Genomic DNA, 16,271 nt, shown 5'->3' with positions numbered 1-16,271 from the left:
GCCCAGCCTTTAGGTGTAGTTAACTGTACTCATGTTGGGGCAGGCACAAGGTCAAAGACTGTTTTCCTCACTCTTCAAACGACATTGAGAGGTTTGAAAGAGATCTGGAGAAAGGCTTTAGATCCTGTTTGTAGCTATTGCTTTAACTCTCAATACTTGTGCCATGATGCAGAGCTAAGTTTAGCTCCTAGTTTATATTGATTGCTATATTTGGGGCTATATAGGGTAACAAATAATTTTCTGTCCCTCATGTGGAAACACAGAAAGGGTTTGACACCTTACCCTGTTTAAAACAATTTCTCCAAACCACTGCCTGGTGAAATTTTAATTATTGTAATTATCCATGTATTTACCAGGCTGCACATATCCGTCAAAGTCTGACTTTGGCTCCATCACTTCACCGTTTTTACCGGAGAACGGCACCGCTTTGCTGGACCATAGCACCGCTTCAGGGAGAGGACTATCGGAGTACCGGAGCTACTGTTACCACGAGCCGCTACAGCAGTGTGCTCCTCCGGGCAAATGGACCTTCTACCAGGCCAACTGCCCCATCACCTCCTGCTTCAACTTGCCGGGGGGAGCTGTCTATCATGAGTACCAGGGCGTATCACCCCCGTCGGAACCGATACTCAGCGGCAGTAAGGACTGTTTTTCATATGGCGGGGAGGTTTACGGTGCATCAGATCCACGCTTTCACGCACATGCGTTTGCCGGTGACCCGCGGAGTTTCACCGGCAGCTACACGACGTACAACAGGGACTCACAGCTCCTCTTCCCGGCGGGGCGAAACACAATTCTGCCGCCGGTTTTCGACCGGTTTTTAGAGTACGCAGAAGACGCAGAGGATCCGAAAGCGGGCATTACAGCTGGGAACCACCACGAGAAAGAGACGAATCGCACCGAGTGGACGAGCGGAGAGAGCGGCGAGGTGAGGGCGGGGTCAGCGTCACCCTTGGCTCGGAAGGAGGGCGAGGAGGATGCGCCGTCATCCAGCGGCAGCGGGGGAGACGGCGGGCATGACCGTAGTGAGTGGAAATCGGACATTTCTTTTTACGAGAAAATGTAGTTAAATGGTTTATTTCGTAATGAACGACACAGACTTTTGAATAATCCATCAGTTTGTGCAGTCATGACTCCACATGGGGCCAATTCATACGCAAACAGGATCATTTAGAGACATTTAGAGAACTGATACATATTTGTTATCATGCACGATTCAATAAAAGTAGTAACTTACATCCATATATTAGCCTATCTCTTCTACATCTTCCATGGCTCATTTAAAGTTCTGAAATAGGCCTAAACCTTAGGTTACACTTAACATGAACTTACTGAACATGTTCTGCACATACAATGCAGTCAAGAGACAGAATATATCAGGGCCATATTTGACGGCCAAGAGGTCATTTGTCAAGGCTACAAATTAGTCTTTTATTTATCTGTTCATTTATTGTAATTCCTATTTCCATGTCTTTGTTTGGTCTCATTGATTTAATTGGATCACGTTTATCTTTCAAAAACAAAACCCAAGAAAAAGAAAATATGATGAAAAAATAAACAATAAAAATAAGTGTAGTTGTGTTCTTTACTTGTACATATCTAGAATTTAAAGGCCCAGTATAACCATAATCTTCCTTCAATCAAATGTGAAAAGTCTACACATCTGATTTCTGTAAGTTTAAAAATTGTACTTTCCACATTAAAAATAAATTCCATGTCTATGTGAATGAACTCTACAAATGGATTTGTACTGTATAGGTAAACAGTGCTGGTAAGTGCAGTTATCTATTCTAATTGATTTACACAATAAAGTTAATTAATATTTCAAATTTCTCCCAGTTTGTTAGTTGTAATTTTATCTGCTGAAATAGGAAACAGTCACATAGGCTAATAACCACACATTAGACCTAAATACACCTGTTTTTCTCCATAACATATGAGATGCAAATCTACAAATGCATGGAAATAAGCTCGTGTGAACTTGTTTTAACGATAGCCTTAATAAGACTCTACGTTCACTTAATAGCTGCACAACATGAAGGTCATGCATGTGAACTTCTTGAACACACTGTTTTGATTTAGACCTTGACATTCACCTCAAATTAAAAGTTTAAATTAACCCAATTCAATGAAAGTCGGTTAGATTTACATGGGTTTTATTTGTGTGAGTTACTTTTATTTCTGTTGGATGTTTAGAGGAGATTGGCCTCCTCTGACCCCTACTCCTAAAGACTGGATTTTGTCCTGGGCTTATTTTACCAGACTTCAATTCTTGAACATATTTTCTGGACATTAATGCTTGTGGTGATATTCTTTCAGTATTGCATCTACTTACTTCCTGTTTTTTTTTTCTGTTTCATGTTAAATCGTTTCGTCCTCTCTCCAGCAGGGCCTTCGGGGAGTAGAAAGAAGCGTTGTCCTTACTCCAAGCAGCAGATCAAAGAGCTGGAGAGAGAGTTTCTATTCAACGTTTACATCAACAAGGACAGACGCATGCGGCTGTCCCGCCTCCTGCTCCTGACAGACCGGTGAGTTCATGCTGTAATATTTTCTTGATTAAGATTTATTTAATGAAAAGATATGTTAGATTGTAAAATGATTATGCCTGGATACAAGTTCTGATTGACTGACCCACATTTGAAATAGCTGTAAAATACAAGCTGCTGTCTGAACACATCTAACCTTGCTCCAATTAGGGTGGGATGAGGGTAAACTAGGGCTTGTGTTACCAGGTGTTGTTGGCTGCAGTAAAGCACTCTTCTCCTGCACTGCAGCCCTGTAAAACACCACTACTATAGTGGTGTTTTATTTCAAAGCTGTGGAAGCCATGACAGCAGGATTCGCCTTTTTACTATGTTTTTTTGTTTTGTTTTTTACCATGAAAAAAAGATATACATGTTTTTGAGTCAGGAGAAAACAGTGTTTAAGTGTTTATGTTTATAGTTTATTGCCAGAAAATTAATCAGCAACTATTTTGATAATCAGTTGATTATTTAGTCATGTCTTCTGGCTTCTCTAATGTGTTTTTCCCCCCTGCTTTTTTCTGTATTATATCATTGTAGATTTAATCTCTACAGAAGAGTAATTCATTCACTTGAGAAAACAAAAATTTTGTCCTGCTTTCCTGAATTAAGGAGATTATTATCTCAGAATTCCGAGAAATGTTTTCATGGAAAAAATAAATCTGCTCTCGTTTTTCTGAATTGATGAGATTGTTATCCCAGATCTCTAAGATACTAATCGAATGCATTACACGCCTGTAAATATCTCTGGGTTTTGGACTGTCGAACAGACATTTGCCATGTTGATGGGCATTTCCACTATTTTCAGAGTTTTTGTGCACCACACGTCATATCAGTTAATCAGGGAAGTAACTGGCTGATTAACTGCCAATGAAAATAATTGTTAGTTGCAGTTAGTTGTGGTGAGGTATTCATATAATTTCCACCAATTTTATAATTTTATAATTTTCCACCTTTCAACTTAAATATTTATTATATTGTAAATATTTATTATAAAATATATATATATTAAATATATCAATATTTTTAGGTTTACATGCATGTGGCATAACCAATCCAAGAAATGTTGGCGATAACCATCTTGGAAAATTACATTCTGTATGAATATTGTGTCTGACATGTTGATGAAAAACTGCAGCATCATGTTTCGCACTAAATGTATTCTGCTGATGCAGAATCACAGGGTATGCTCATGTTTTTAAATGAACTCTGTCTCAGACGTAACAGCACTAGCAAAAACATTCTATTCTCAGTCCTATTCTTTGCTTTGCTTTTGCAGACAGGTGAAAATCTGGTTCCAGAACAGAAGAATGAAAGAGAAGAAACTGAAAAGAGAGAGACTGCAGTACTTTGCACGATACCACCTGTTCTGATGGATGGAAGTAAAAGACGATCCTTTTAATGTCATCTGCAAACTGTGTGACAAGTCTGCAAAGGCTGTCACAGCTCTGCTTCATTCCAGTCACGTAGGCAGGTTAATAGAGCCATAAATAAAGGTACAAACAAACAAATAAATAAACCCTGTTCCTTCCGATGAAGAACACCAAGGCTCAGGTTTAGACTCCAACAGCAATCTCTCTTTGAAATATCGTGTCTCGCTCCTGATTATCTTGATCTTTCATCAACAAAACATTGAAAATGCTCCTCTTGCGTTATTTGAACCCAACTTCGCTCTGAGGTCATGTGGCTCACTGTGAAGAAATGAACCCTCTTTCTGCCTTAGGTCTTTCTGTTCCATAAATACTAAGAGATAAGGAAATACATTCTTTGAAAACTAAATAGGGAAACATCAGCTACAGATGCAGCTCCTTATATTCATATCTGTGGATCCTGATGCATCAGACTTCACATGTCAGTGAGAACGTTTGGTTTTTGTCCATGTTTACTTGCACTGCTGACAATCTAAATCTGTCTATCTATCTATCTATCTATCTATCTATCTATTTGTTTATAACTGACATGCATTAATAACTGATAACAATACAGTTACCTCATACAACCAAATTTGACTATTTAGCATATAAATATAATTATTTTAGGCAAGCGCAGATAATCATCCTGATATTTGTGATATTTGATATTGGTATGTGCTACTTGTTCTGTGATGTTTGTGCTTTGATATTGTCCCTCTATTTTGGTTTCAATATTTATAATAATTCAATAAATACACACTGAAGACAAAGGATTAAAATATTTGACAATAAGAGGAAAAGAGGAGCTTTTCTAAAACAGACAAAAAAGAAATAAAACCAAAATCTTTACAGTTAGATAAACTGAGTTGTGAAAGGCACATACACTTTTTTTCAAATTTGTTACAATAAAAAAATAATTCAGCAAAATGCACAAATATTGTTTCTATTAACTGAAGGTTTGTTACAGTGCTGTTTGTATCCATACACAGGGTGCTGTCTAAATGTTTTTATAGCCTCTAGTAATAAAATGAAATGAATGTAAAGTGTGATCACTTCTGCAACCAAAAAATTAAGCACACTCACATCTGCGTTGGATGATTCCTGAATCGTAAACACCATCTTACGAACTAAACAGCAGGTTATTATGGCCCCAGGTTTCAGTACTATAAAGTGTAACATTCAGCAGTAAAGAGTGGGAGAGTCAAACTACAGAAGGAAATAAGTGAAAACAGAAAACAGGTTTTGTCTTGTGTTCTCTCGTTGTCCCACTCTGGGGTCCCGACCCAGACTTTGAACAACATGGAACCAGACAACAGAAACACACAATGAGTCCAAGGCTGCTAATGAACCTTGAACCGCAAACTGACCACAACACACCACGCCATCACAACCACCATTTCCTCAGCTTAATTACTTTTATTGGGGCAATACAGACAGTCTGCTGTCTCTCTCTCTCTCTCTCTTTGTCTCATTCACTCAGTCTGTGTGTGAGCGGGACTGTGCGTGAGTGTGTATTTGTGGGTGACGCAAAACAAAAAAAAAACAAAAAAGACAAGGAGATGAAAGGAGAGATTGTGTTTCTGGTTGGAACTAAAGGCATTCAACCTAATGGCCCACAATAAACCTGACTACAAGCCTGTTGAGAATTTTTTTTAACCAACACAGACATGTTTCAAACTGATTTACTTCTATATATATATATGTATACTGTATATATATTTTATCATTGCTAAGCTTGTGTTTTGATTGTGTTGTTTTAGTTTTTCCTGTCTTAAAGAAATGGATATTGTGATATAATAGTTGTAGAAAAGTAGAAAGTACAGGAGGCCTAGTAATAGAACTAGTTGAAAAAGTAGCATTTATAGCATTTATGTTAATACTGTATTGCAAGTAGTAACAACGGTATAAGAAGCAGTAATCAGGATACTACTAAGTATCATTATCTGCAGCAGTAGTAATGTAGCAGTTGTAGCGGGAACATTTTTGTTGGGAGGAGAAATAGTTGCAGTATTATATTGCAGTACTGGTGTAGTATTAACATTTAATTTAGTAGTAATATTAGCAGCAGCAGTTTAGCAGTTAGCAGCTAATTGTAGTAGCAATAACAGCAGGAAAAATAATAGTAATAATAGAAATGGAAAAGTTATAACAGTGAAAGGGAAAAACATTACTTTAATCCCCCATTTAGTATTTATATAAACATTTAATAAATGGTTTATAACACACTATAATGTAGCTGTAAACAGATATGTGTTTGTCAACAACATTAACTCCACTTGTGTGCATCTATAAGGAAAGGCTGGTATAGATAATTAATAACAATATAATAAAAACACAAACCGTAATAATAAAAAGCAAGTCTTCTTTGAAGAAGTTATAATTGTTGATAAATTATTTAGCCCACATTAATTCATTCTTATAATGTCCTTATAGCAGCTACATTATAGTGTGTTATAAACCATTTATACAATATTTGTATACTGCTTTTAAATGCTAAATACAGCGGGTTAAAGTAAAGTGTGACCACTAAAAGAAATGCAAGGCAACAGCAATGTAGTTGCAACTGTAACTGTAAATAATACAAATAGTAATGTACTAGTAAAAGTAATGGCAATAATAGTGGCAACAATATAAAGAGCACATGCCGTAGTAAATAACAGTAATAGTAATATTTCACTAAATGATTTTCTTAATGCTCATCTTTAAAACGTGTTGGCATCAGCTCATGGTAATGCACCATGGCAAACGCTGCCAGCATCGTTCATTAGTTCTTATAGTCTGTCATATAAATTTATATGGCAGCCTGCATGACTTTTACACAGCAAACACTGCAGATCCTTTAACAGCAGAAGTCTCCTTCAGCAGAGCAGCCGTGACACCACCAGTTACAGCAGATTTCATTCAGTCATTGCATTACATCTCTCTCTCAATACTGGCCGGGATCCTCAAGATAGATTCAATTATAAAAACTGATTCATGTGTTTCTTCATTTTATTACTAAAAGCAGTTGCCAGAACTTATACTAACTTGATAATTTGCTAAATAAAAAGGCATTAAAAAGCCCTGCACACTAAAACAAACATTTTCAAATTTTGTTCCACAGGACCAGATCTTATTAAAGACAGTCTGTGCTGTGAAGTCAGTGCTGGAATATTTACTCAGATCTTTTACTTAAGTAAAAGTAACAATACCACAATGTGAAATTACAACAGTATTGTCAGCAAAATATACTTAAATTATCAAAAGTAACTGTTCTTGTACAAAAAGAAGGTGTATCCTACATTCATATATTGGACAAAATGAGGCAGATTGCTGCACAAGAATTACAAAACATTAGACTAGATTCAACTTTGTCTATGTGCAGAAGACAAAGCCCAAAAAATGCAGTTAGCATCTCACCACGAGTGCAAAGAAATGGCAATTTTTACAGCTAAAGTGCAGGAACAAGTAGTACAGAATACAATATGTGCAGTATGTATGTACAGTGGTGCCACATGTGTGTATGTGTATGTGTATATGTACAGTATAAGTAACAGTGATCTGAAAAACATGTGGAGTGATTCAGGCTATGTAAACTTAAAAAGCAATGCAAATTTGTAAGTAAGTTAAAATATTTCAACAATGTAGAGTTGAATAAAAAGGTTTTAGAAAATACTTGAAACTGCAATGAAAAATAGGTTGAAGAACTCGCTGAAGAAAATACAACTGGAGGGATTCAATTACAGATCAAACTGACTTGATAAGAAGATTTTGTGCTGAACAATTTTATTATATTTAGAAGCAAATCATATATTTTTTCCTAGAAAAGTCTTTCACTGTGAAGTAAATGTAGCCGCTAAGTAAATGAAGTGGAGTAAAAGTTACTGTGACGTGAAATCTAAAGCAGCAGGAAATGGAAATGCTGCACTAAAAGCTCAAGTTGTGCTGAAGTGCAGCAGCTTGAGTAGATGTTACTTTCCACCACTGAGTGATGTTTGTTTGATCTTTCACATGATTTAAATTTGGGAATCCCCACTGCATACGTCGTTTTAACTCATCCAGCCAGCAGATGGCGCGAAGAGTGCACAAGAGACAGCGATCAAGGTCTATGTTAGAGGGCTGAGACTTTTTTTTTTCTTAAGGAACAAAGGCCGTTTGAGTCTCCAGCCAATGAAAGTTCACTTTCACACACCAACACGGGCACGAAGAAAGTGAAGACCGACTGTGTTTAACTTGGTATTTTGGCATGGAGCCAAATATGTTATGTTATTTTAAATTTCAAAGATTTCAGATGCCACATAGATTTAAGTGCTGCTTAATAATGGCCAAATAACAATAATAACAACTGGCTGATTTGACAGGAAAAGAAAAGGAAAAGTTGATCCGGCAGTTTTTCTAACCAAAAAAAAAAAAAATCTAAATGATGTTTTCATGTTTTCACTCAACAACATAATATCACATGACAAAACAAACTTAGGCTCCAACGGTATTAGTCAATGTGTAGGCTGAGTAAACTTATATTAAAATTACATGACGTGCAGCAGAAACTGATTGGCCCATGTGTCCACTGACACAAATCCATTGATGACAATTAACCTGCTGTAATTTAATTCCAGTCGGCCTGTATGCAAAAGAAAGTTCACACAGAGCCGTTTATGTACAGTGAGGCCACAAGTAGATGATTATGTCACTAATTAGAAAAACAGTATAAGTTAATTTTGTACCAAGACAGTAGTTGGCAGAAGCAAGGTTCTCACTCCTGACACACACAGACACACACACACACTTCAAACAAGCTTGTAAACGGCTCCCTGCCACTTTTATCCAGCTTGTAAAACGCTGGTTGAAGTCCACCGTTTTAAAAACGTATATGCTACATTCATGCCCATCTGGCAGCAGGCTACAAGGCCGACTATCACATTTCTGAACACAAAAGAATGACTTGATTTATTTCCCATTCTGGGTAAATACAGTCTAACCATGTGGTCCACAGTGTAACCAATGGGCAGCCGAGAAGAAGGTAAGGGCTGGAAAAAAATTACTACCATTTTTGGGGAGGATGTAAGCCACTATACCAGCCCATCCAACGTTTTACAGTCGCACTTAAGTGTCTTTTTATTGAAATAATAAAATAAACATGTCGCTAACGAATTATTATTCCATGATGGGGCTCCAGACCGAGGAGCCGTACGGTGCACACTTCATCCCGGGAAGCTTGCAGGGTTCGACGGCCGGCTGCGCAAAGCCAGCCCGGGGAGCGGAGGAGGAGGAGGGGACTCCCAGCTCACACATTCCGGATTTCTCACATTTTTCCAACAAACAAACGAGCTTAAATGGCTTTTCTCCTTGGACAAACACCTCCACTTCCTCTTCGTCGTCTTCTCCGCAGCTGCAGTCCGCCCCCGGTGCCTCCATCCCCAGCCTTTTTCATCCACATCACCTCTTGAGTCACCACCACCCTTATTACGGCCCACAGGCGCAGGCACACGCCGAACACCTCGCATCCTCTGCCGCTTCGGAGAGCAGGTTCGTCCGCTGTTGGGAGGGGGCGACTCCCACCTCGGAGACCGCTCTGTCACAAGCTCCAGCCAGTTTTCCCGGGTGTCTCCCCGCTCAGGGTGACCTCTCCAATCCGAGCCCCAGGTACGAGGCGGTTAAACCGGAAAGCTCACCGCCGGCACACGACAGCCCCGGGGATTCTAGCTTCGCCAGCCCGGCTGAGGTGGTCCTCGAGCGGCTTGGGACCGTGGAGGAGCTGGGAAGAAAGCCCGAGCCCAAGAAAGAGGAGGAGGAGAGAAAAACACAGCAGAAGCAGCCTGACCCGGGTAAAGAGAGATATACCAAACTCAAGAATGTTTATTAGCGCTTAAGAAGTGACATTACACAGGTGTGTGTGTGTGTGTGTGTGTGTGTGTGTGTGTGTGTGTGTGTGTGTGTGTGTGTGTGTGTGTGTGTGTGTGTGTAAAAGAGAGGGAGAATGTGGCCTTAGTAAGTAAGTAAGTGTGTGTGACTTTTATAGCCCTATAAATGTCTTGTAAACGGTAAAATATAAAACTTTATTGTCCATTAAAATAATTAAGGCGCTATTGCTGTTATTTAGCCATTTGTCACTATAGGGAAAGACGCAGGTTACAATACATTTCTCTGCTTAGATTTGTGCACGAAGTCAGTGAGACAAAAAAAATCCCTTTGTTGTTCATAACTTGCAAATAAGTAAACTTAAAATCTACAAAAGTATTTTTGAAAAAACGGAATTATGATAAACAAAAATGACAGATACAGTTAGGCTTCTAACAATAACAATACAAATAATTATAATAATGCTATTTTATTACTACAGATTTTTCTTTTATTAGATAATTGCTACATTTAATTTTCTCATCACATTACAGTGTATTTATGCTTCTGTAAATGTAGGCCATTGGTTCATCGTTAAAATGTGCAACAGAATTAAAAGCTATGAACTTCTATTAACTTTTTAATGTCAGAAATGAGGTTTAATGCATTTCAAATGATTTTTTAAAATCTTAGATGTCTACTTACTGTTAAATGAAGGTTTCAATTAGATCTTTGGCAACCTGAAGTCCACTTCCTAATAAATGAATGCATAATGAATGAATAACTCAAGAAGTGAGGGAAGATGTGTTGTAAAGTGGTGTTAGTGTATAGCTACCAAACCTAATACTTGTTGCTCTCTTGCCGTCTGTCTGTCTGACAATAATTTCTGTCAGCAATCTGCTGCTGCTTTACTTCTTTAAGTGGTCAATAAAACATTTCATATCAGTCAAAGGTTCAAATATCTCTCCCCAACTGCAGTTTAATAATTCTAGAAATGAGGCTCAGTTTGGCAGTTTATCAGCACTGGCTGCACTCAGACAGAGATTTAGACTATTTTTATTGGGTATACTCTGCTGTATTTATTGCTGCTTGCTGTCCTTCCAAAACCATTTTCATCATCAAAAGATCTAATAGCTACATCAGAAAGTGCAAACATAATTTAACATAATGTGACATTATGTTAAACTGTTGAAATGAAGGAAAGGGAAAATGAGGGTATTAACAACCCTAATGCTGAAACTCTGTTACTGTTTTAGCTTTGGAGAAATTGAACACCGTCTTTATTGAGCTGTGTTATTGTTTCTCTTTCTAATGAGCCACACGTTGAAGGATCATAAAATTTCTTCCTGAGAATGTTTTCTTTGATTTTTTTTTTTTTTATGTCAGTCTTTGAACTATTTACAGCACACACACACACACACACACACTCACACACTCACACACACCAACCTGCAGAGAGTAAATACACTGTTGTGTGGTTTGAGTAAAACTCTAAACCACTTTGTCTCTTCTTCTGCAGAAAATCCATCAGCCAGTTGGATCCACGCCAAGTCGACCCGGAAGAAGAGGTGTCCGTACACCAAGCACCAGACCCTGGAGCTGGAGAAGGAGTTCCTCTACAACATGTACCTGACCAGGGACCGGCGCCTGGAGGTGGCAGGACTCTTAAATCTGACAGAGAGACAAGTCAAAATCTGGTTCCAGAACAGACGGATGAAGATGAAGAAGCTGATGATCCGTGAGAGGAGGAGTATGAACGAATGATGGATTGAGAGGGGACGCTGGGGTTGGTTTTTTTTTTTTTTTTTTTTGTCCAGGATGGGAGAGGAGGTTTTGAGGTTAGAGCTGATAATAAAAAAAAAAAAGAAAAAAAAAGAAACACAATTCCCCAAGATACCCGACATCTTTAACACCAACTGGCCCTATCAGTACAGAGCAGTGGATTGTGGGGCTGACATGGCCGCCTCGGAAAAACTGCAGAGGTGACACTGCAGGGAAGACCAAGATGTGTTGTAACACTTTAAAAAAAAAAATTCCTATCAACCTCTTTCGACCTTTGACCTCATGTTGTAGAATTCTTCCATCCGCATGTTACAAAATGAAGACGGTTAACCTGTAACCTGGGACAGTTGTAAATAATACTCAGAGTGAAATGGTAACATTCACACAGAGATCCATAAATTGAAACAAAACACACACTAGTTGATATCAAAGACTTTTCTCATTTTAAAACACATCTGTTTTTGATAAGGTTGTATATCTCACATGTCCAGACTGGAAACATTTGACACACACTTGAGTTCACATAAATTGTCTGTGCTTTCTGCCAAATTGCGAATCGTGCTTTATGATTTAGTGCTAAAACTATCATCCTCATAAAAGCCGCTTTCAGCGTGCCAGACGAGGCTGTACTACTATCAAAGACAAACCCCAGGAGTGGTCTTAAGGCCGAGCACCTGTCTTTTACGGTCTGAAATAATAGTCGCAGAGCATTTAGTTGAAATTAAAATGGAATACTTGTGTAAACGACTGCTAAACAAACAGAAGCCTGACACTTTAAACTAATGAGAATAAGGCCAAACTGGAGAGAAGTGATGAGTTTCAGTTTCAATATGATGAGTTCACGTTCTGTATTGATCTGTTTGTTGGCTTTAATTTAAAGGTTACATCTGTCAATATTCCTGGTTTCAAATACTGTAGTTTTAAGTGATTTGCATGGTTGAATGTTATTGAATCTTAAGACTCAAAGCACATTTAGTGTGGCCGGACTTATTGTCTGCTGCTAGTCAGTCTCATCGCTTCTGGCTAACAATGCCATTACCCTGACATGAAAAAAACAAACACATGTGAAATTGCCATTTTCACATGTGAAATATCTGAAAAGAACATATGCCTATATTTGAAATCATCACATGTGAAATTCTGTTTCACATGTGAGTAACCACATGTGCCTGCTTGTGAATTTTTCACACTTGAAAGGGTCTTCCATGTGTGATGAACATGTTTCAGAAGTGATAAATTAACGTGCACTTCTTTGTAAGGGAAAGTTTGTTCAAACCAAAGTTGAAGAAGTGTCAGAAACAGAAGTTACTGTGAACTTCCTGTTAAACTGAAACATCCAACTGATTACGCACACGACAACAAGGTCAGATGTTACAGTGACTTTGTGTCGACTATATCCAATATTGCATTTCAATGACCTCTTTCTGAGTTTCCAGCTGAGTTAAATCTTAACGTGTGCTGTTGTCTGTCCCTGGTCCTGGACTGAACATAGACACAAAATGTGTAAAAAAAATAGTTGGACAAGCTGCAATAATAGCTGCAACCTGCTGAAACACGTCTTATGTTTATCCACAACCTTATAGATTATTACACCGCTTGCAGTTGTAACCTTAATGTGGAAGATCAGCTTTAACAAATCCTTTTTTCTGGAACAGAAAAGTATGTCAAGTTGTCACGGTTGAAAAAATGTAACCATAAGATAAAACACAAACATACAACGTGCGTCAGACACGTCCAGGTGAGTAATGCTGCTTCAGAGGCCTCAGAGAGATGTGTTACAACCAACCCTGGTCTCCCCTAAAACAATATTCAAAAGGAACTTTTAAAGTTGTGTTCCTCAAAGCAGAATGAGCTTCTTCCTTTGTTCCTGCTTTTATAGACTGTGCATGTCGCCTCATGGGCAAATTTGTTGTTATATTGTTGTTGTTGTCGTTGCTGTTGTTGTCGTCATTGTTGCTATGTGTATGTGTTGTTACTGTGGGTCTAATGTGCAGATATGGTCATGCCTATATTCCTCTACACACACAGACACACACCATTCCACTGTGGACACTCAAACCTCAATTCACACCAGACCCCGAACAATAACCAGGATCTCAGAAATCATGTTTTACCTCATTGGGACTACTGGTCCCAACAAGGACTGTGTCTATATTGGAAGAGGTCCCATAGAGGTAACAAAAACACGCGCACACACACACACACACACGCGCGCACACACCAGTCACGGCTAAGCTATGGTGTGACAGCAGTCTGATGGTTAGTCTTCATGTTTCACTGTTACCTCCTGTAGGAACAAACAGCTACAGCTCATATAAGACCTTTTACAAGAAACACACACACGCGCGCGCGCGCACACGCACACACACTCTCTCTGTTGGGAGAAAAGGACACACATCAGGCTATGTTAGCCTACAGCGGCGGGCCTGTGCTGAGATTCACCTGGAGTCAACATGCGATGACGTAAGGCCTTCATCTGCTCATTTAGGCTCAATCTGCTGCTCGTGGTGATTTTTTTTTTATTATTGAAATAAATGACGGATTACAACAAAATGAGTCTTCCGTGTTGCTTTTCTTTTTTTTTTCTTTCCTTTTGAGATTTTCTGTGTGAACTAGTCATTTAGTTTACATCAGATTTTTGGCTTTTATTTTGAACTTTTCTGTTAATATCAGTGGTTTAGTTGTAGTAGCCGTAGCAGTCCGTTTTATATCATTCCTTCCCATAATTACGGAGATTATAATAATACCAAATTACTACTCATAATAATGATGATAAATATTTATGCATGCGATCGTTTGGTTGGATTATTATATCTTAATAAAACTACAGTTGTATTGTTATTTATATTTTTTGCATTAGGCTAAATGTTTTTGTATTAAATAGAAAAACAACACACAAAATGCTAGTATACTGTTGCACTGCACATCCGTTTTATTATTCTATATTTATAATGGTGTGATCCTACAGGAGAAAAACAAGTAAACAAGACAAGCAGTGCGTCCTGTTTGCTGTTTTACTGGATTATAGGTCAATATTACGATTTATAATGTTGTTTATTATGATGATATTATTCCAACGTCAAGGTGTTTGACTGTTCTCAGGTGTGGTGTGAGTCTCGGTCTATAGAGAGACATTTCTGACTCCTTGTTTTGTCAAAGTCAGTGCAGCGCCTCGTAGCTTCCCTCATTTATTGCGGCCATATAATCTGCTCAGAGCTCATCCTGCAGGGTCATAAACCAACAGCATGCATTTGGAGAATAAACGTGACTTTCTCCCCCAACTCAAGACAGAGAGACACAGAGAGAGAGAGAGAGAGAGAGGTGCCATAAAGTCATTTAACCCAGACAGCCATCGTGACTATAGGCTGTATGGTTTTATTGGACACTCCTTCCTCCCTTTGAGCCTCAACTGTCCTTCTAAATGTTAAAGTCATTGTCTGCGGATGAGACCAGACAGCCTCAATCGCATCTCTGCAGAGACCGGGGCCACAAAACACAGTGGATTTCATTATACCGGGAATTAAAACAAAGGCTTTTACGCCTGAAGAGCAAATGAGTGGATGTGGTCCCATTTCTTTTTGCTAAAAATCCGACTTCAGTCTGGTTGTATCGGTGATCACTAATACAAGCCTGTTTATATTTTAAAATGCGGATTATAGCCTTGATTTTAGGCTGCAGATAATAAACACTTCATCGTAGCCGTCTGCAGCACATTATGCTATACTGCACATTTTTGTTTTATTTCTATAAATGACACATTTCCTCTTTTCCAAATTATAAATGTCTGTATTTAAATTAAGCACGTAGAGTGAGTTATTCCCATACAGTCCTGAGCACTGATACACAGTTTTAAGAATAATCTGGAGAAACCAGAAAAAAGAACATAGTCTATATATTCCTTCCTTATTACCACATTAGAATAACAAAATCAATTAACATAAACTAAAGCGCAATAACACAAGCAGCAAAACGAAAATGACTGTACAATACAGGCAAAACATGTTAAAAATAAATAATAAAAATAGGCTAATTAAATAAATAAATGAGTAAATAAATGCGTTGATAATTCTGATTAAATGTATAACACGAAGCCTGAGAAGGAAGCATAAAATAAAATGAAAGGAAAGAACTGCATTAACCTTCAACTACAACAAAGGGAATACTTACTGTGATGCAAAAATTAAATAGGGCGGGGAGTAATGTTCAAATTATTGCTTCCGATTAAATGTTGTTCCCAATACAGTTTCTGCAATAAGATAAAACGTATTCACAACGGTACAGTGTCTCAGATTTATAATAAGAACAAGTTAGAGTTATATATAAAGTGATTATTTAGAAGGATGTATTTCCTACTGGGTTATTTGTTGGCTATAATATTAGTTTGAACTAATAATACTGGACTGGTATCAGCAGTATATTTTCAGTCCATTGTTTCAGAAAATACTAAATAGTGCAGACTATAATAATTTGTTATTTAAGTTAAGCGTCACTTCAAAGGGACTGAATGAATGTGGAATCATATGGAATGAAACTAATGATAAATGATCAGTAATCGATTTTATCAACAAGCTGCTGATTTTGTTGTTTCAAAATGTGTTGTGGATTTGGACATTTAAAGATGTATTTTGCCTTTAAAGAATCAAGAACATATATATATATATATATATATATATATATAAACACCGGTGGCTACAAACAGCACTGTCGTCTGTGTGCAGTTACTGCGTCTATCCGCTGG

At 38.0% G+C, this 16,271-nt stretch overlaps 2 protein-coding genes across 2 annotated transcripts; both read left to right on the top strand.

Annotated features, from left to right (window-relative positions):
* Nucleotides 1-343: 343 nt before the first annotated feature.
* Nucleotides 344-3,895, top strand: LOC111227412 (homeobox protein Hox-D11b-like). The gene is made up of 3 exons (XM_022752862.1): nt 344-1,025; nt 2,390-2,528; nt 3,802-3,895. Exons 1-3 carry the CDS (start codon nt 344-346, stop codon nt 3,893-3,895), a joined length of 915 nt encoding a protein of 304 aa, XP_022608583.1.
* Nucleotides 3,896-9,050: 5,155 nt separating this feature from the next.
* LOC111227390 (homeobox protein Hox-D9b-like) lies at nt 9,051-11,515 on the top strand. Its single transcript, XM_022752836.1, has 2 exons — nt 9,051-9,738; nt 11,271-11,515. The coding sequence occupies exons 1-2, from the start codon at nt 9,051-9,053 to the stop codon at nt 11,513-11,515; spliced, it is 933 nt and encodes a 310-aa protein (XP_022608557.1).
* Nucleotides 11,516-16,271: the final 4,756 nt, after the last annotated feature.

The sequence above is a fragment of the Seriola dumerili genome, unplaced genomic scaffold, assembly GCF_002260705.1.
Source record: "Seriola dumerili isolate Sdu_G_001 unplaced genomic scaffold, Sdu_1.0 BDQW01000187.1, whole genome shotgun sequence".
NCBI classification, from domain to species: domain Eukaryota; kingdom Metazoa; phylum Chordata; class Actinopteri; order Carangiformes; family Carangidae; genus Seriola; species Seriola dumerili.
This window is presented reverse-complemented; position numbering and strand designations above follow the sequence as displayed.